Below are 21676 nucleotides of genomic sequence, written 5' to 3' on the forward strand. Positions count from 1 at the left end.
AGATTTTGGACACAGGAGAAAGTTTTAGTCTGTGTGAAGCTCAATCTTCATTCACACGAAGCCCGCGCTCTGATTGACTGGAGGACCAGAATCTTTCCGGTCCTCCAAATCTTGCCAATGGCCAATTTCTTAGTTTAAAGGGATGCGGGCGGGCTCTACCCCGCACATGCGCGGTTTCCCCTCTCCCGAGTTCTCGGAGCGGCTTCTCGCTCTGGCCGGAGCCGTCACCTAACCGGGTGACTTTGACTCTTGAAAGAGAAAAATTTCTCTCTTCTGTCTGTGGGTAAAGGTTTCAAACATCAGGCAGCGTCCTGCGTGTCGTCAAGATTCAAACTGATCACCCAATCTGGATAGACTCAAGGACACAGACTTTGTAGAGAAACCGTGGAGATGTCGGGACTGAGCAAAGATATTCACCAACCTGTTCACACTGAGGAGAGGGAGAGGCCATTCACCAGCTCCATGTGGGAAGTGGTTTACAGGTTCTATCAGCTGCTGACTGACCCATCAGCGACTTCACACTGAGGAGAGGGAGAGGCCATTCACCCACTCCATGTGGGAAGTGGTTTACAGGTTCTATCAGCTGACTGACCCATCAGCGACTTCACACTGAGGAGAGGGAGAGGCCATTCACCCACTCCATGTGGGAAGTGGTTTACAGGTTCTATCAGCTGACTGACCCATCAGCAACTTCACATTGAGAAGAGGGAAAGGCCATTCACCCGCTCCATGTGGGAAGTGATCACTGATCTGTGATCACAGGTAAATAAATGTGTGTCTGTAATATGTACAGTGATGTCAATAATGTCTGGAATTCCCATCGTGCCTCTGCCATCTCTTTGAAAGGGCTCTCTGATTCATCCAACTGCTCTGCTCTTTCCCCACAGCCATGCAAATTCCTTCCTTTCAAGTACTTGGAAATATACTATTGAATTTGCTTGCAGGCAGATCAGAGCAACTCGCTGTGTTAAAAAAAAAACATAGAAACAGAAAATAGGAGCAGGAGTAGACTATTCGGCCCTTCGAGCCTGCTTCACCATTCATTATGATCATGGCTAATCATCCAACTCAATAGCCTGTTCCTGCTTTCTCCCCAGACCCTTTGATCCCTTTCGCCCCAAGAACTATATCAAACTCCTTCTTGAAAACATACAATGTTTTGGCCGCAACTACTTTGTGTGGTAATGAATTCCACAGGCTCACCACTCTCTGGGTGAAGAAATTTCTCCTCATCTCAGTCCTAAATGGTCTACCCCGTATCCTCAGACTGTGACCCCTGGTTCTGGACTCCCCCACCACCGGGAACATCCTTCCTGCATCTATCCTGTCTATTCTTGTTCAAATCTCTCCTCATATGTCAGTACCACCATCCCAGGAATCGGTCTCATAAACCTTCGCTGCACTCCCTCTGTCACAAGAACATCCTTCCTCAGATAAGGAGACCAAAACTGCACACAATATTCCAGGTGTGGTCTCACCAAGGCCCTGTATAATTGCAGCAAGACATCGCTGGTTCGGTCCTCGAATCCTCTGGCTATGAAGGCCAACATACCATTTGCCTTCTTTATCCCCTGCTGCACCTGCATGCTTCCCTTCAGCGACTGGTGTATGAGGACACACAGGCCTCGTTGCACATTCCCCTCTCTCAATTTATAGCCATTCAGATAATAATCTGCCTTCCTGTTTTTGCTACCAAAGTGGATAACCTCACATTTGTCCACATTATACTGCATATTCCACGCATTTTCCCACTCACTCAGCTTGTCCAAATCACACTGAAGCATCCCTTTATCCTCCTCACAGCTCACCCTCCCACCCAGCTTGATGTCATCTGCAAATTTGGAGATATTACATTTAAATCATTAATATATATTGTGAATAGCTGAGGTCCCAGCACAAATTCCTGTGGTACCCCACTAGTCACTGCCTGCCATTCGGAAAAAGACCTGTTTATTCCTACTCATTGTTTCCTGTCTGCCAACCAGTTTTCTATCCATCTCAATACACCACCCTGATTCCACGTGCTTTAATTTTACACGCTAATCTCTTATGTGGGACTTTGTCGAAAGCCTTCTGAAAGTCCAAATAAACCATATCCACTGGCTCCCCCTCATCAACTCTACTGGTTACATCCTCGAAAAATTCCAGTAGATTTGTCAAGCATGATTTCCCTTTCATAAATCCATGCTGACTCTGCCCGATTCTGCCACTGTTTTCCAAGTGCTCAGCTATTAAATCTTTTATAATGGACTCTAGATTTTTCCCCACTACCCAAGTCAGGCTGACTGCTCTATAAAATCTCATCTCTCTCTCTGGCTCCTTTGCCAATCACCTTAGAGGGACTCACATTCTGTTAAAGAACCTGTCAACCCCTCTCACCCACTTTCCCTAAAGTGCAGAAATCCAATCATGAAAAATCCAGAAGAATCAAATATTTTTACTCATAGAAGTGTATAATGAAACAGAAATGTTTAAAAAGAACATAGAATTATTTGAGGGTCAAAGACAATCAGAGTAAAAGGACGTGCACAATGTTCTGGACCCAAATGGTTTCTCTTTGGCTCCTCTGTACCCTGTTCCTGTGACTGCCCACTTTGGACACAGGGGCACTGAACCCTGGGGGTCGGGTCACCATCAGCCCCGGTCACCCCCTCCCGTGCCCTGATTGGTCGGAGGCCCATTTCCCAGTCAGTCCTCCAGCACCTTCCTGTCTCCCTATCAGTGCGATGCCCATGGCAGTTTCCCAACTGGGGCGCAGGTCCCGTTATTCTCAGCTAAATTCAGCCCTCAGCTCCGTCGCCTGGCTGTCATTGACACGAGCAATAGAGAGACAGGAAGGTGCTGGAGGCTCAATGGGAATCCAAAACCTGTGGCTCTGAACCAACACTTCAACATTTGTCAGTCAAATACATGTTATTTACACCAGGGTTTTTATTATTGGCTTAGTCACTGGAGGAAAAACGAGCGGGATTATAAAGGGTTAATTTCCCTTTCTAACATTGCACTGTCTATTGTGTTAGCCGTGGCTCAGTGGATCACACTCCCAGCTCTGAGTCAGAAGGTTATTGATTTAAGTCCTAGTCCAGGGACCTGAGGACAGAAATCACATCCAACATTCCAAGTGCCAGCACTGAGGGAGTGCTGCACTGTCAGAGCTGCTGTCTTTTGGACGAGGTGCTAACCTAAGGGCCCTGTCTGCTGCTTCAGGTGGACAACGAAGTTCCCATGGCCACTATTTTGAAGAAGAGCTGGGGAGTTAACCCTGGTGTCGTGGCCAATGTTTATCAATCAACATCACTAAAAACAGATCATCTGGTCAGTATCACATTGCTGTTGTGGGATCTTGCTGTGTGTAAATTGGCTGCCGAGTTTCCTACATTACAACAGTGACTGCCCTTCAAAAGTACCTCATTGGCTGTAAAGCACTTTGGGACATCCTGTGGTTGTGAAAGACGCTATATAAATGCACATTTTAAAATTTAAGATTGATGTTACCTGATCTTGTTACCTGCAACTTAATTGATTTCAGCCGCCCCCAACTTACCATTTAATAAATTCACTTTGGTTCAGACAAGACTTCAACCAATTAAGGAAAAGGCAGAATTCTCTGGGTAGTAAATTTAAAAAGAAACTTATTAAAAGAAAAATGTTTACTTCACAACTTTAAGACATTGACTTTTACAACTTCATGTGGGTGATCAGTCTGTAGAAGCGTAACCCTCTCTGGCCCCTTCTTTGACAGTAATTCTTGTGGAATTCGCCCTCGGGAGTCTGGCTCCTTCTCTGACAGTAATTTCCTTGGAACTCAGCCTCGGGAGTCTTCAGTACTTGGCCAGCAAGGAAGACCTTCAGAACCTCTACTTTTATCCCCAAAGTGACCATGACCTCACGCCAGAGTTGGGCCTGTTGCAACATGACGTTTAGTCAATTTGGTTACTAGTTAAATTAATTGGATCCTCAATTACTTACACCACCTCCTCTCATTATCTTAGACAGGAATACAATAGAACTGTTTCACTATCCTTTTATCTGATTCTATCCAATCCCTTATTCATACAGAATCAAATGTTGAGGACAATCAGAGCGAGAAGGTCTCTCTTGTCAGTACATTTATCTTCATTGCACATTCTTTACATACACAGCAATTAAGCTTTTACATTTATACAGCAAATAAAGCTCAGTCTTTTACCATAACTACTGATTCATTCTTGATTCATTAACTGTAACTCAATTATGGCTCACTACTTATTCAATCATATGTTACTGTTTGTTAATTAAAACAGTAATTGCGGAAAAAAGAGACATCGAAGTTTTTCATCTTGCACTCAACAGAACATTCGCAAGAATACCAACTGGAAAGGGAACAATAATTTATACTTCACATGAGAGGACAGTACTGATTGGTTGGCAAATGAACTCTGATTGGTGGATGCATTGCCTTGGAGAATGCACCATTTAAATGATGACTCATGTCATTCTCATAAATCCTCACTCCAACCTCGAGGCTCAATGGAACAGAGACAAATGCATTTATTTCAGATCTACCTGTAGTGGTAGGAAAAACACTATTTACTACCAGGATAAAATAAATGTGCTTCATCAGCTTTTGTGGATTATTTCACTGGAAACGGGCACTCCAAGGCTCAAAGAGCATCAGCCACTGGAAGCAAAGTCGTGAGATCGGCCAGTCCAGCAGAAAGAAACCCTCCGACCCTCCCACTTCACCAACTGTCAGAATGAACATGGTTCAGTCCTGGATGTGATTAACAGCAACAATAACAGCAGAATCCAACCCCTGTAATCACTTGTGAACTCGCTGGAGTGTCAGCAGGTGTGGTGACTGAGAGAATCCGTTCCCACACTCAGAGCAGGCGATTGGCTTCTCCATTGGTCACTGGTGTTTCCACAGGCTCGAGAACTGACTGAATCCCTTCCCACACTCAGAGCAGGTGAATGGTCTCTCACAGAGTGAACTCACTGGTGTCTCAGCAGGTTGGATGAATCAGTGAATCCCTTCCCACATTCAGAACAGATGAACGGCCTCTCTCCACTGTGAGCTCGCTGGTGTCTCAGCAGGTTGGATGTGATTGAATCGCTTTCCACACAAAGAGCAGGTGAGTGGCCTCTCCCCAGTGTGAACCCGCTGGTGCATCACCAGGTTGCAAGACTGATTGAATCCCTTCCCACACACAGAGCAGGTGAATGGCCTCTCCCCCGTGTGAACTCGCTGGTGTGTCAGCAGGTGGGATGTATGACTGAATCCCCTGCCACACTCCGAGCAGGTGAATGGCCTCTCCTTGGTGTGAACTCGCTGGTGTGTCAACAGGTGGGATGAATCCCTGAATCCCTTCCCACACTCAGAGCAGGTGAACGGCCTCTCCCCAGTGTGAACATGCTGGTGTTTCCGAAGGGTGGATGAATCAGTGAATCCCTTCCCACACATAGAGCAAGTGAACGGCCTCTCCCCAGCGTGAATGCGTCGATGAGTTTCCAGCGCAGACGGGAACCGGAAACCCTTCCCACAGTCCCCACATTTCCACAGCTTCTCCATGAAGCAGTTGTCCTTGCGACTCTCCAGGTTTGATGATCAGTTGAAGCCTCGTCCTCACACAGAACACGTGCACAGCCTCACCCCGCTGTGAATAGTGTGATATATTTTCAGGCTGTGTAACTGGTTAAAGCTCTTTCCACACTCATTTCACTGGAACACCGTCACTTGGGTGTGTGTGTCTCAGTTGTTACCAAGTCACACTGATGATGAAACCCTTTTGGAGCAGGCAGAACAGACAAACATTTCTCCTTCCAGATTCAACGGCCGATGATATTCAGGTCCTGATGAATTGGATGACTCTATCAGATCTTGACACAATGTTTGGTTTGAGGTTTCAGTCTGAAAATCCTCCTCTTCTCATAACCTGTAAAAGGTGTTTACAAAAATCATCTGTCAGTACAGGATAGAAATTCAGAACAGACAATTCTAGTTTTATATGGAAAATTCTTCCCTCTCTTGTTCCCAAACTCTGTAAATCTCCGTCCCACACACTTTCCCTCGATTCTCATTCTGCTGTCCTGAATATACACCCTCCCAATTCTCCTGAAGGGGCTGATTCGTGCTGATCGACAGATGCAAACACATTGCTTCCTGTCCATGATGTGAAAAGCGTCAAATAAGAATATTTCCTGATCAGAGAGACAGGGAGAATCTGAAGAAGATTTTTTTATGCAGTGATTGTCCATGATCTGGAACTTGCTGCTAACAAGGGTGGTGGAAGTGGAGACGATTCATGATTTTAAAATGAAATTGGATGGGCACTTGAAGAAAATAAACTTGCAGGGGAACGGGGATATAGAGGGGGAATGGGGCTGAGTGGGTTGCTCTACAGAGAGTCAACATGGACTCGAATTGCTAAATGGGCTCCTTCTGTGCTGTAATGACTATATCTGTTACTAATGAACCATAAATAACTTCCACTAGACATATCTCTGACCAATATTAATTTACTGCCCCCATAAATGTCAGCCATCTCCTGGGGAAACCACCCCTTTAATTGTGAACATTAGGAAAGAGACCATCCTTTTAGCCAGACAAATAAATGTGTCAAGCTGAGGGAGCAAAGGATGTCAATGTCCTTAAGAGAGAGAGATCTGGGCCAACCTTTCCAGAGTCTGCACCGTCCCTGGATTCACTTGCTTTCTCTTCAGTTCCTGCAAGTCAACAATTTGCCCCCAGAATGAGAAAAGAAATGGAAAGGGGGAGAAAAGAAAGTGTTTTACTCACAGATGTTGGACACAGGAGGAAGTTTTAGTCTGTGAAGTCCAATCTTCATTCACACAAAGCCCGCGCTCTGATTGGCTGGAGGACTAGAGTCCTTCCGGTGCTGCAGACTGCCCATTGGTCAATTCCCCGCATGAAGGCAATGAAGGGCGAAACCCCACGTGGGAGGGACTTTGCCCTCCCGCCCACCCCCCCCCCCCCACCCCACCGCGCTGAGCTGTTGTCCAATGGGAAAGGCTGGAGGGACGGAACCGACAATGGTCCCGCCGGTCAATCAGAGCGCAGGCTTTGTGCCGGTCCCCACCTCACTCCCGCACATGCGCATTCCTTCCGAAAACCCGTCGGCTCACAAGGGCAGGCCATCGTCTCCCCAGCACACGCGCAGCTTCCCCTCTCCCTTGGACATGCGCACTCCCGGACCGCCCGCCCGCGAGGTGGATAGAGCGGTTTCCCCAGCGCAGGGGATTGTGGGAGTTGCGATCGCCATTACTCATCAGGAGCCCAAATTCCTGGGACTGGGATGGAAAGTAGGGGTGGGGGGCGCAGCGTCAAAAGTACATGGGGATAGTCCGTGGACTTGATTGTGACGCCCCACAAGCAAAACAGTTTGTTCACTTCAAGTGTAAAGATTTAGACATCTGGCTGACATATTGGGGAGAGCAATGGGTGAGTGTGAAACTAAACCCGAGAGTCAGCACCTTCAGGGGAGGATAATTTGGTGGAAAAGCTGGAGGAGAATCGTCGGATGAGGTACTATTACAATCAATAAGAATGTGGGTAATTGCGGGGGACAGAGATTTCTAGATTAAGTGGGAGAAACTTGTTTCATGACAACTAGAATTGTCAGTTCTGAATTTCTACCTGTACTGACAGTGATGAATTGATGACATCAGCCCTATCACACCCTGTCATAACCTTAAAGTCCTCTATCAGGTCAGCCCTCAGCCTTCTCTTTTCTAGACAAAATATTCCGTACCTGTTCAATCCATCCTGTAACTGAAACACTCTCAGTTCTGGTATCATCCTTGTGAATCTTTCTTGCACCTTCTGGAGGCCCCCTGTCAGTGTTAATGGGGTATGTAAATAAAATTGGTTGCAGGCGCCTAATTACTAGGTTCCAAATTGAACCCCTCAAGTTTCAAATTGACCCTCTCAAATGCTTTAATTTGAAAGAGACTTAACCATCAGGCAAGACCGGACTCTGAAATAACAAATCATGTCAGTGTTTATTTGAAAGAAATAGGTATACTCATGAAATAGATGAGCGACTTTCCCCACCTCATTTTGGCAACAACCCAGGTAGAAGTGTGAATCTTCCTCAGGTTCCTGAACCAACAGCGATTTCCTACAATCCTGCCCCAGGAGTTACTCAGTACCTCCACAGCTAGCATCCAACTCGCAAACCAAAGATAGTTCTTAAAAGCAACTTTTAACCTTTGAATTAAAATAACCTCATCTGGAATCAGGTCTGTCATCATTCGACAATTGGTTATTGTTGTCACTGGGTTAATTTGATTATATTTAACCATTTCCATACATTGTTCCATGGAGCAGAACAATGGGATTGTTCAGAACCTTTCTTATATCTGAGTTTAGAGAAGCCTCCATTCATCCTCTTACAGGTGCCCAAGACAGCCATGGACTGTAGTGGAGTGATCTCTGTTGTCACGAACAGTGTTTACAGCAGCAAATTAATATTTTAAACTTCGAACATTAGCATTCTGTCGAGTCTTAACAACTACTTGATTAATTACTTATTCTTCAATTATACATTGAGTCTCACTGCTTATTTCAGTATGTTTCTGGCTTGTTAGTAATTCCACGGTAACTCTTGATTAATTACATGTAAAGGATGATTCAGAATACATGGCTTTTTTTAGCCCAGTGTTAGTATAAAATGCCATCTTGACCCTGTTAGCTTAATACAGTGAATGTAGTGTAAAAACTCCCTAAGGATGGTCGAGTTAAACTAAAATCTACTGTCCAGGTCAGCTTACACCTCTCTATCCCTTTTATTATTATGGGGACCCAGAAACTTCACACTATTCCAAGCGTGGTCTAACCAAGCTTTGATACAAGTTAAACATCATCTCTCTGCTTTTCAATGCTATTTCTCTAGAAATGAACCCCATATATGGGCCCCATAATTCAGGAAGGATGTCAAGGCCTTGGAAAGGGTGCAGGGATTTAGTACGGGGACAGGAATGAGGAACTTCAGTGATGTGAACACAGAGGAGAGGCCGCAGTTGTTCTCCTTGGAGCAGTGAAGGCTAAGAGGAGATTTGATAGAGGTGATCAAGATCATGAACGGTTTACATTGAGTAAATAAAGAGAAACTGTTTCCACTGACAAAAGGGTTGTTCCCCAGAGTACACAGATTGAAGGTGATTGACAGAAAAGCCAGAGTGGAAATGAGGAAGATAAATCTTTACACAGTGAGGTGTTGTGATCTGGAATGCAATACTTGAAAGGCTGGTGGAAGCAGATTCAACAAAGGGAATTGGATAAATACTGGAGGGGGACTAGTCCTGGGGCCTAATATTTATCCTTTAATCAATATCAGTAAAAACAGGTGACATGGTAATCATCACATTGCCAACTGTGGGATTTTGCTGTGCACAAATTGGCTACCACGTTTCCCGTTGTGCCTACACTTCAGAAAGAGCTTCATCGGCAGTGAAACGCATTGAGAAACCCTGAGGTTGTGAAAGGCGCTATATAAATGCAGGTTTATTTTTAAACTGACACGCTCCTTTCCTCACAGGCAGATCATCCAGCAGGAGCGTGAGCCAGCATGAGCCAGCTGACTGGGTGGGGCAGGAACTCCCAGTGTGGACCGAGGCTGCTTCTCTTCAGAGGCCACTGAAATCATCGTGGGATGTGGCCATTCAAAGAGGGTGCCTTGACTTGCTGGTCTGAGAATCCAGCCCTTTTTCTCCTGTGTAACGCTGGCTGAGAATAGACATCGGGGCTGTTCAATGTACTGAAAGTGATTTGCTTTTGTTCTCTTTGTCTGAAACTAAATTGCAAGGAAAGGGATAAAATTCTGAAACGTCACAAAGAGAATTACAGATACTATTGACGTCACTGTACATATTACAGACACACATTTATTTATCTGTGATCACAGAGACTCACAGAACGGAAGGAGACCATTCGGCCCATCGTGCCTGTGCTGGCTCCTTGAAAAAGCTACTCAATTATTCCCACTATCCTGCCCTTTCCCCATGAACCCTGCAAACTAGTCCCCTTCCAGGATTTATCCAATTCCCTTTGTTGAATCTGCTTCCACCAGCCTTTCAGGCAGTGCATTCCAGATCACAACACCTCACTGTGTAAAGATTTATCTTCCTCATTTCCCCTCTGGCTTTTATGTCAATCACCTTCAATCTGTGTCCTCTGGTTAACAACCCTTTTGTCAGTGGAAACAGTTTATCTTTAATTACTCGATGTAAACCATTCATGATCATGTTGTGAGGAGCCCGTTTTTGGATAATTTGAAGAACAATGAATTTTGGACATTCTCCCTCCTGAGTTATTTTTAAAAGTCTGGAATTTTAATTCAGGGCCGTGAATGTGCTGCTCTTCAATAAACCACGGCCGAATTAAGCTACCCAGCGGGAACACCTGGAGGGGGAAGAGTTACTTTGTACATCTAAATTAACAAAGAACCACTGTTGCCAGGCTGAAGACTCTTGGCGATTGGTTTAAAAACATCTGGCCTAAGAGAAGTATTCTTTGAACATCTTAGTCCTTTAGAACCTTGAGTCTGAGAGTGTGTGTGTGCCCTAGAAACAGGCTGCAAAAAATACTCTCTCTTCCCCTCTCTCTGCCTCACCTTTGTCTGAAAACCTTCCTCAAAAATGTCCCATCAGGGTAATGTGTCTGTTTTCCTAAGGTCTGCAGACAAATAAGAGTCATCAATGACAGTTTTACCAAAAAATCCGTCTGAAGGAACCTCCAGACCTATTGTGACCAGAATTCTGTTAAGTCAACAGTGTTGTGATCTCTTCAAATGCTATCCTTTTAAAAGAAACTTTCCCATACTCCAGCTTCTCCAGGGGACTGTGTTTGTTTTGTCCTGTTGTGTGTGTGTGTGTGTATGTATGGGGGGGTTCGAATATTTTTTTTAAAAGGGGCAAGTCATTGCACTTCCAAAGTACAAGCTGTATGTTAACCAGTTCATTCACTTGTTTTTAAAAAGTAATTTGTTTTATAATAATTCAATCTTTTGTGTTTACTGAAAGAAGCCTGGTTACAGTTTTATTCAGCTGGGAATAACAGCATCAAAGGATAACAATTGACCTGTTTTGTAGGTGAATTAAACATTTAAACTATTGTTATGACTTGTGAAGACGTGGGACTAGAATTAACTGCGCAATCCTCCCATCTTGGTCCATAACATTGTCTAACCTCAGATAAAAATAAAGATCCTGAACAGTCCAATTGTTCTGCTCCATGGAACAATGTATGGCAGGGATTAAATCCAATAAAACTAACCCAGTAACAACAATGACTAATTGTCTAATGACAACAGGCCTGATTCGAGATGAGTTAATGTTAATTCAGGTGTTAAAAGTGAGTTTCAAGAACCATCTTGGTCTTGTGAGTTAGACTCCATTCGTGGAGAAACTGAGAGACCCCTGGGGCAGGATTGTGGGAAATCGCTGTTGGTTCAGAAACCTGAGGAAGATTCACACTTCTACCTGAGGTGGTTGCCCAATTGAGGTGGGGAAAGTTGCTTGTGTATTTTGTAAGCAAATCTTTTTCTTTTAAATATGTATTAATATTATTTGCTACTCCAGAGTCTGGTCTTGCCTGATACTTAAGTCTCCTTTGAACTAAAGTTTCTTCGAGGGTCAGTTTGGAATCAAGAAATTAGGTGCCTGCAGCCAAATTAAACTGAGCCTAAATTTTAATTACACACCCCTTTTAAAGTGACAGAGGACGTCAAGAAGATGCAAGAAAGATTCACAAGGATGATAACAGAACTGAGAGTGTTTAAGTTACAGGATAGAGCGAACAGGCTGGGGAAGCCAAGGCTGAGGGTTGACCTGATAAAGGACTTCAAGATTATGAATGGGTGCAACGGGGTTGACGTTATCAAGTCATCACTGTCAATACAGGATAGAAATTCAGAAGTGACAATTCTAATTATCTTAAGACATGTTTCTCCTCCTTCAGATTATAAACATCTGCCACCCCCAATGCAAGCCCTCCTCCCTATTGAATTTAACACTAATTCATCTTACTATCCTACTCCTGCCTTTTCCCCAATTCTCTTCCCCTGAAGGTGCTGACTCTGGGGTCCAGTTTTACACTCACCTATTGCCCTCCCCAATATGTCACCCAGGTGTCTAAATCTTTATACCTGAAGTTAACAAACTGCTAAGGGGACGTCACAATCAAATCCAAATCTATCCACATGTACTTTGTGTCAGGGTGAGGTCACTGTGCCCTCCCCCCACCCCCCACCCCCACTTTCCATCCCAATCCCAGGGGTTTGGAGCTGGGCTCCGGATGGGCAATGGCGGTTGTAGCGCCCACAATCCCCCGCGCTGGGGAAACCGCTCTATTCGCCACGCGGGCGGGCGGCCCGGGACTGCGCATATCCGAGGGAGATGGGAAGCTGCGCATGAGCAGAGAATGGAGTTTCCCATTGGCCATCCGCTCAACTCATCATGGGGGTCAAAGGGTCTCCCGCGCCAACGAAGGCTTCCGCTGCCCCATTGTCTTCATGCGGGAGATTGAACAATAGGTAGAGTTGGAGAATCGGAAGGACTTTGGTCGTCCAGCCAATGAGAGAGCGGGCTTTGTGTGAATGAAGATTGAGCTTCACCCAGACCAAAACTTCCTCCTGTGTCCAACATCTGTGAGTAAAACACTTTCTTTTCTCCCCTTTCCATTTCTTTTCTCAATCTGGGGGGAGATTGTTGACTTGCAGGAACTGAAGGGAAAGGAAGTGAATCCAGGGAGGGTGCAGACTCTGGAAAGGTTGGCCCAGGTCTCTCTCTCTCTCTCTCTTAAAGACATTGACATCCTTTGCTCCATCAGCTTGACACATTTATTTGTCTGGCTAAAAGGATGGTCTCTTTCCTAATGTTCACAATTAAAGGGGTGGTTTCCCCAGGAGGTGGCTGACACTTAAGGGGACAGTAAATTAATATCGGACAGAGATATGTCTTGTCTTGTTATAAGGTATATATTTTATATAAATTATTCATGGCTCTGTATTAAAGTTCATTTATTATTATTTCTAGTCTTATTATATAGAACTGTAGCTACATTATATATTTCCAGTCTAGGAGTCATCACTAGACTTCCTGCCGACTCTGTGGAGCAATCCAGTCAGTCCCATTCCCCCTCTATATCCCCATTCCCCTGTAAGTTTATTTCCTCCAAGTGCCCATCAAATTGAATTTTGAAACCATTGATCATCTCCACTTCCACCAGCCTCATAGGCAGCGAGTTCAAGGTCATCACCACTTGCTCCCAAAGAAAGTTCTTTCTTGCATCCTCCCTCCATTTCCAAGCAAGTAACACAGTTCTAGTGCACAGCATTACACACATTTTTATTCTATTAATTTAGAAACCAAAAGGCTAGCAGCCTGCATAAAGAGTTTCAGGTCCCTGTGCCCAGGACTGGAAGCAGTGAGCACAGATCTGTCGGAAAATTGGCATCAATCAGCACCTTCAGGACAATTGGGAGGGTGTATATTACGTACAGCAGAGTGAGAATAGAGGAAGAGTGTATGGGTCAGAGATTTACAGCTTTGGGGCAGTGGGAGAGGAAAGAATGCTCCATAGCAACTAGAATTGCCTGTTCTGAATTTCTATCCTGTACTGACAGTGATGACTTTTGTCAACTTCTTTTGCAGGATATTAGAAGGGGAGGATTTAAAGTCAGATATCTCAAACTAAGCACCATGTTGTGATCTGATGGAATCACTCAATTCATCAGGAGCTGAATATCACCGGTCATTGAAACTCTAAGGAGAATTGTTTGTCTGCTTCAAACGATTTTAAACATCAGGGGAACAGGAAAGGCACTGAGACACGCACACACCTGAGTGAGAGTGTTCCAGTACACCGACTGTGGAAAGAGCTTTCACCAGTTACACAGGCTGAAAAATTAATACACCATTCCCTGCAGGGAGAGACCATACACATGTGTGTGTGGATGAGGCTTCAATTGATCATTAAACATACAAAGAAATAAGGACACCCGCACCATGGAGAAACCATCAACATGTGGGGATGGTGAGAAAGGATTCCGGTTCCAATCTGTGCTGGAAACTCATCAACATGTTCACACTGGGGAGAAGCCGTTCAACTGCTCTCAGTGTGGGAAGGGATTCACTCAGTTATCCAACCTGCAGACACACCAGCGGGTTCACACTGGGGAGAGGCCATTCACCTGCTCTGAGTGTGGGAGTGGATTCACTCAGTTATCCAACCTGCAGACACACCAGCGAGTTCACACCGGGGAGAGGCCATTCACCTGCTCCATGTGTAGAAAGAGATTCAGTCGGTTATCAAGCCTGGTGACACACCGTCGATTTCACACTGGAGAGAGACCATTCAACTGCTCTGTGTGTGGGAAGGGATTTAGTGATTCATCCACTCTCCTCACTCACCAGCGAGTTCACACTGGAGAGAAGCCATTCACCTGCTCTGATTGTGGGAAAGGATTCAGTCGGTCATCCAACCTGCAGACACACCAGCGAGTTCACACTGGGGAGAGACCGTTCACCTGCCCTGTGTGTGGGAAGGGATTCACTCAGCTATCCAAGATGCTGACACACCAGCGAGTTCACACCGGGGAGAGGCCGTTCACCTGCTCTGAATGTGGGAAGGGATTCTCTGATTCATCCATCCTGCTGAGACACCAGCGAGTTCACACTGGGGAGAGGCCATTTCCCTGCTGTCAGTGTGGGAAGGGATTCACTCAGTTATCCAGCCTGCAAACACACCAGCGAGTTCACACCAGGGAGAGGCCATTCACCTGCTCTCAGTGTGGGAAAGGATTCACTCAGTTATCCAGCCTGCAGAGACACCAACGTGTTCACAAGTGATTCCAGGGTTGGATTCTGCTGTTATTGCTGCTGTTAATCACATCCAGGACTGAACCATGTTCATTCTGATGGTGCGGGAGGGTGAAGTGGGAAGGTCGGAGGGTTTCTTTCTGCTGGACTGGCTGGTCTCACGACTTTGCTTCCAGCGGTTGATGCTCTTTGAGCCATGTTGCAAATACTTGGTTTCATATTTCATATTGATCACTGAATGAAAGGGTGTTTTGAAAATCATCAATGTTTAGTTTGCATTTCAGTTTGGAACCTCCTGAAACATGCCACTTTGCCATGAAGATGGGCTATGGGGGTTAGAAGGTCCTTTTGTTTAATTTATCTGGGTGTTTCTCAGAGAAGACAGTCACAGATTTGGTCTTGGGTACTTTGCAACTCACTCAGTGTTGGTGAGGGTGGAAAAGAAGCTGGAAGATTTGCCTCACTTGGAGTTGGAGGAAGAAATATGAGTGACCCTCACCCAGAAAGACAGTTAGTCCTGTGGCAGAAAGTAGTCATACATAACAAACATATGAATGAGGAGCAGGAGTGGGCTATTCGGAACTTTGAGTCTGCTCTGCCATTCAATAAGATCATGGCTGATCTGATTGTGTCTCAATTCTACTTCACTGTCTAAAAGCTATGACCTTCGTCTCCCTTGTCAATGAGGAATCTTTCTCACTCAACCTTAACTATACTCAATGACCCTGCTTCCGCTAATTTCTGTGGAAGTAAATTCCACAAACTAATGACCCTCCGAGAGAGAAAAATTCTCCTCATCGCCATCTTAAATGGGAGACCTCTTTATATTTAAACTGTGTCCTCTCGTTCTAGTCTCTCCCACAAAGGGAAACATTCTTTCAGCGTCCACCCTGTCAAATCCCCTCAGGATCTTATATGTTTCAATAAGATCACCTCTCATTCTTCTAACCTCCAGTGGATACAGAAAGGGAGGAAAGAGAAGGAAAGAGACTGGGAGCTTCAAAGAGAGGGCAGGTTAGGTGAATGGGCCAGAATTTGGTAGATGGAGTTTAATGTAGATAACTGTGAGGTTATCCATTTTGGTCAGAAGAATAAAAAGGCGACTTATTATTTAAATGGAGAGAAACTTCAGAATGCTTCAGTGCAGAGGGATCTGGGTGTCCTCGTGCATGAGTTGCTGAAAGTTAGTATGCAGGTACAGCAGGTAATAAGGAAGGCAAATGGAATTTTGGCATTTATTGCTAAAGGAATAGAGTATAAAAATAGGGAAGTGTTGTTGCAACTGTACAAGGCATTGGTGAGACTGCACCTGGAGTAGTGTGCACAGTTTTGGTCCCCTTACTTGAGGAAGGATGTAGTTGCACTGGAGGCGGGTCAGAGGAGGTTCACTAGATTGATTCCAGAGATGTGGGGCTTGTCTTATGAGGAGAGATTGAGCAGTTTAGGCCTATACTCGCTAGACTTTAGAAGGATGAGAGGAGATCTAATTGAGGTATATATGATGCTAAAGGGGATAGACAAAGTCGACATGGAGCAGATGTTTCCCCTTCTGGGGCATTCTAGAATGAGAGGCCATAGTTTTAGGCTAAAGGGGTGTAGATTTAAATCAGAGATGAGGAGGAATTACTTTTCTCAAAGGGCCATGAATCTATGGAATTCACTACCTCAGAGTGCAGTGGATGCCAGGACGCTGAATAAATCTAAGGAGGAGATAGGTAGATTGTTAATTAGTAATGGGTTGAAAGGTTATGGGAAGAGGGTGGGAAATTGGTGTGAGGCCAAAATGAAATCAGCCACGATCGTAAAGAACGGCGGGGTGGGCTCGAAGGGCTGAATTGCCTTCTCCTGCTCCTAATTCTTATGTTCTAAACAAACTGGAAACTTTGAACTGGCTAAAGAAAAGCTTAATTTAGGTGGTGAAAGAGAACCTAATAGTTCACATGAGGAGTCGAGTCCCACTCCGAGTTTTGATTTGACAAAGAATCTTGGCCTATTGCCTCATTTCACTGATGACAGAATTGGGGGATATTTTATCTCGTTAAAGAAAGTTGCTACAAAGCCAGAGCGGCTAAAGGAGACGCAGAATTTGTGAATTGCATGGAAAACTCAAAGTATTAGAAAGAAAAATCAAAGTTCAAAATGAGGAAGCTGTCGACATCATTCACAGAGAGTTAAATAAAATTCATCCTCAGTGGAATGGGGAAAAACTGAAAGATTACAAATTGTTTCATGATCAGACCAAACAAGAATATCAAACCTGAAATGAAAACAGAAAATGCTGGAAAAACTCAGCAGGTCTGGCAGCATCCGTGGAGAGGGAAACAGAGTTAACATTTCGAGTCCGTATGACTCTTCTCTGAATTTCCAGCATCTGCAGTAATTTGCTTTTATCTTAAGAATACCAAACCTTTCTGCTTGATCATAAAAAGCATCTGAGTGATATTCTGAAAGTGGCCAAAGAAGATTTTGACCAACATAAGAATGAGTTGTTGGTCTTGTGGAGGCTGCAGCTCACTTGGAGTTTGTGTGAGGGGAAAAGAGGCTGGAAGATTTGCCGAGCTTGAAGCTGGAGGAAGAAATCTCCAGGGGTCCCTATGGTGAAAGGCATTTGGCCTTGTGGCAGAAAGCAGTCGGCTTGAACAGTGAGTTTGGACAGAGCTGTGAAGAAGCTGTGGGAGCCGACTGGGAAAAAGCAGTTGGTCTGTCCAAAGTCAGCTCAAGAAGGCAGTGGAATCCTCACAGAGAGAAAGCGCTGCAAGTCTGAGTGCCAGATTGGGAAACTGGGGACAAATCAAAGTAAATGCCAGAGGGCTGTGGCATACCTTTGGGCTGGTACCTAAAGAAAGTGAATGAGCCTTCAACATTTTGTAAGATAAGGGAACTCTTGGGGAGGGATTAAAAAGAAAACTGGATTCACAGCTCACGTAGATATAAACTATAGTTTTCAGGTAGAGTGCTTACTTTGTTCAGTTTTTTTATATATACAGTAAAGTTCATTTTCATTTAAAAAAATGAAATTTTGTGGCCTAAGTTAATCACTGGCTGTTCAGATTTCTCTTTAAACATGAACAGTCCCGACTCGGATGTTAACATTCTAGTTTGGTGTCTGGCGAGGAAATTGACCAGAAATGGTCGGTGAGAATCTCCACAGAGAGCGAGGCAGCAGAAGCCAGTCAGGCTCAGGAAGAGGTAAACAGATAATGGGTGTTTTCAAGTTACTGAATGAGGCAGTGTGGCCTGTTTGTTCTTGTTTGTCATGGGGAGCCAATCGGAACCAAAGACTCTTTCTGTTCTTTAATGGAATGTGGGCGTTGCTGGCTGGGCCAGCATTTATTGCACATCCCTAATTACCCTTAAGAAGGTGGTGTGAGCCATTTCTTGAATCACTGCAGTCATGTGGTGTAGGTACACCCACAGCACTGTTAGGGAGAGAGTTTCAGGATTTTGAGCCAGCGACAGTGAATGAACGGGGATATGAACAGGATGGTGAGTGGCTTGGAGGGGAACTTGCAGGTGGTGGTGTTCCCATGCGTCTGCTGCCCTTGTCCTTCTAGATGGTAGAGGTCGTGGGTTTGGAAGGTGCTGTCTAAGGAGCCTTGGTGAGTTGCTGCAGTGCATCTTGTGGATGGTACACACAGGCTGCTACTGTGTGTGGGTGGTGGATGGGCCACCAATCCAGCAGGGCTGCTTTATTATGATTCACTATGTGGGAGAGACCCCGTCAATCCTGACACATTCTCCAAAGGCAGTTAGCTAATCGGAAATGCCACTTACATTGCAGAATGTTTTCATATTTAAATCAGCAAACATCGACTGAAATAGATAATGAGTCAGTAAGTACCGAAAATATAGATTGTGGAACTCACAAGATGCAGTGCTCCCCGCTTGTACTAAATCGGATCCCAGCTCTGGTGACCCTGTGAAACCCTCTGAGATCCCAGAGGCCAGTTTGAAATCCGATATCCTACAGAGTCGACAATGGATTTTCTACAATTCTCAGCTGATTAATGATGTTGCAGCTGCTCCTGCTTCTTGGGTGCGAGGAATAGACGAACAAGATGCAAGAGTAGCAGCATGTTGTGCGAGCAGGGTGTGGGATAGGTTTACAGCCCATTCCCTGTGGAGCAAGTACCTGGTCATGGTTTTGCTTCACATGAAAGCTGCAGATAAAATGCAAGTGCAACCTGAGTCTGGACTCTGACACCGGAGGGAAGCAGAATTAGTCCTGAAGAGCAGCACCAGAGATGACTGAAGGGGGACCTGATGGAAGTCTTTAAGATTATGAAGGGGTTCAAAAGTCCAATAGGGATTTCATGAGAAACTTCTACCCAGCGAGTGGTGAGAATGTGGAACTCACTACCATAGCGAGTGGTTGAGGTGAATAGTATGAATACATTTAAGGGAAAGCTAGACACATACATGAGGGAGAAAGGAATAGAAGGATATGCTGATGGGGGAGATGAAGAGAGGTGGGTGGAAGCTCATGTGGAACATAAATACTGACAGAAACTAATTGAGCCAACTGGCCTGGCCCTGTGCTGCAGACTCAATGGAACAGAGACAAATGTATTTATTTTAGATCTATCTGTAGTGGTAAGAAAAGCATGATTTACTGTACAGGATAAAATGTATTTGATCAGCTTTTGCAGATCATTTCAGTGGAAATGTGCACTCTCAGGCTCAAAGAGACTATCCTTTTTGCCAGACAAATAAATGTGTCAAGCTGAGGGAGCAAAGGATGTCAATGTCTTTAAGAGAGAGAGAGACCTGGGCCAACCTTTCCAGAGTCTGCACCCTCCCTGGATTCACTTCCTTTCCCTTCAGTTCCTGCAAGTCAACAATTTCCCTCAGAATGAGAAAAGAAATGGAAAGGGGAAAACATTGATTTCCTCATAGATGTTGCCCAGAGGAGGAGGTTTTAGTCTGAAGCTCATTGTCTAACTTCCGCATTGTGATGTCCACATTGGGACCCTGCCTGAATCAGCCAATAGGAATCACTCCGCTCCGCGGTGACGTCCTCGGGTTCCAGTCTGCAGGCCAGGCGCGCGGACACGGGATCCCCGCCCCCACCCATTGTTCCCCCTCCACCTCCCCCTCATCGAGCCAAGGTTTCGAGGCAACTGGCTGACGGCTCTGGCCAGAGCGAGAAGCCGCTCGGAAAACTTGGGAGAGGGGAAGTTGCGCATGTGCAAGGGTGAGCCAGCCCCCTTCCCGTCATGCTGAGGGACTGACCATTGGGACAGTTGGAAGACTGGAAGGACTCTGGTCCTCCAGCCAATCAGAGCGCGGGCTTTGTGTGAATGAAGATTGAGCTTCACACAGACTAAAACTTCTTCCTGTGTCCAACATCTGTGAGTAAAACACTTTCTTTTCTCCCCCTTTCCATTTCTTTTCTCATTCTGGGGGCAAATTGTTGACTTGGAGGAATTGAAGGGAAAGGAAGTGAATCCAGGGAGGGTGCAGACTCTGGAAAGGTTGGCTCAGACACACCAGCGAGTTCACACTGGGGAGAGTCCGTTCACCTGCTCCGAGTGTGGGAAGGGATTCACTCAGTTCTCCAGCCTGCAGACACACCAGCGAGTTCACACTGGGGAGAGACCGTTCTCTTGCTCTGAGTGTTGCAAGGGATTCACTGATCCATCCAACCTGTGGAAGCACCAACAAGTTCACACTGGAGAGAGGCCGTTCACCTGCTCTAAGTGTAGAAAGGGATTCTGTGATTCATCACATCTGCTGATACACCAGCGAGTTCACACCGGGGAGAAACCATTCCCCTGCTCTGAGTGTGGGAAGGGATTCACTCAGTTCTCAAACCTGCTGACTGACCGGCGACTTCACACTGGAGAGAGGCCCTTCACCTGCTCTGATTGTGGGAAGGGATTCACTCAATATGCCTGCAGAAACATCAGCGAGTTCACAAGTGATTTCTGGGGCTGGATTGCTGCTGTTAATGTCATCCAGGACTGAACCATGTTCATTCTGACACTTGGTGAAGTGGGAGGGTCGGAGGGTTTCTTTCTGCTGGATTGGCCGGTCTCACAATTTTGTTTCCAGTGGCTGATTCTCTTTGAAAGTTGTAGTGAAAATCTTTTTTCATATTTCACATGGATCACAGAATGAGAGGGTGTTTTGAAGGTAGAATATATTTAGTTAGCGTTTCTGTTTGGAACCTCCCAAAACATGCCGTGTTGCCATGGAGATGGGCTATGGGGGTTCGAAGGTTCTTTTGTTTCATTTATCTGGATGTTTCTCACAGTGGAAGTTGCAGATTTGGTCTTGTGTAGTTTGAAGTTCACTTGGAGCTGGTGAGGGGAGATTTGTCTGGCTGCGGCTAGAGGAAGAAATCTCCTATGGTGAAAGGCAGTTAGTCTTGTGGCAGAAAGCAGTCAGTGTGAACAGTGAGCTTGGACAGAACTGTGAAGAAGCTGTGGGAGCCGAGTGGGAAAAAGCAGTCGGTATGTCCAAAGTCAGCTCAAGAAGGCAGTGGAATCCTCACAGAGAGAAGATTGATCAAAATATTTATTTATTTATTTAAGTTATGGTTTGTTATTGTTAAATATATAATATTTACTTTAAAATATTTCAATGCACCGGTCAACTTAAAGCAGGTGCCATTGTCAGGGGCAAAGGGAAGGGAAAATACTTTAAAAATTAAAATGTTAAAATGTGCAGTTATGATGTTGCTGATTTGTAACAAACTCTTTTCAAGGTTACATTTTTAAACTTTGGACTGAGTTGAAAGACTGTTTTCAGAATGTGGATTCCGGTTGGAACCACTTCCCAAGAGACAAAAACATTCTCTGACATAACTCCAAAAATAGATGTTTGAAATTCAATGAGCATTTCTACAAGTATC

General features: G+C 45.1%; 2 protein-coding genes across 2 annotated transcripts; one reads left to right on the forward strand and one right to left on the reverse strand.

Annotated features, from left to right (window-relative positions):
- Positions 1–3614: 3614 nt before the first annotated feature.
- Positions 3615–5909, reverse strand: LOC121273737 (zinc finger protein 664-like). The gene has a single exon (XM_041180891.1). The coding sequence runs from the start codon at positions 5549–5551 to the stop codon at positions 5024–5026; it is 528 nt and encodes a 175-aa protein (XP_041036825.1). The 5' UTR covers positions 5552–5909; the 3' UTR covers positions 3615–5023.
- Positions 5910–14007: 8098 nt separating this feature from the next.
- On the forward strand, positions 14008–20673 carry LOC121273606 (zinc finger protein 229-like; the record flags this gene model as incomplete). The annotated part of the gene is made up of 2 exons (XM_041180760.1): positions 14008–14838; positions 20314–20673. Coding segments are annotated over exons 1-2 (1191 nt in total), but the record flags the coding sequence as incomplete, so codon positions are not given.
- Between the last annotated feature and the right edge of the window lie 1003 nt (positions 20674–21676).

Source organism: Carcharodon carcharias, assembly GCF_017639515.1.
Source record: "Carcharodon carcharias isolate sCarCar2 chromosome 27 unlocalized genomic scaffold, sCarCar2.pri SUPER_27_unloc_1, whole genome shotgun sequence".
NCBI classification, from domain to species: Eukaryota; Metazoa; Chordata; class Chondrichthyes; order Lamniformes; family Lamnidae; genus Carcharodon; species Carcharodon carcharias.

Coding starts and splice junctions, on each gene's coding strand:
- LOC121273737 (XM_041180891.1), bottom strand. CDS start 5,551: ATGGAGAAGCTGTGGAAATGTGGGGACTGTGGGAAGGGTTTCCGGTTC.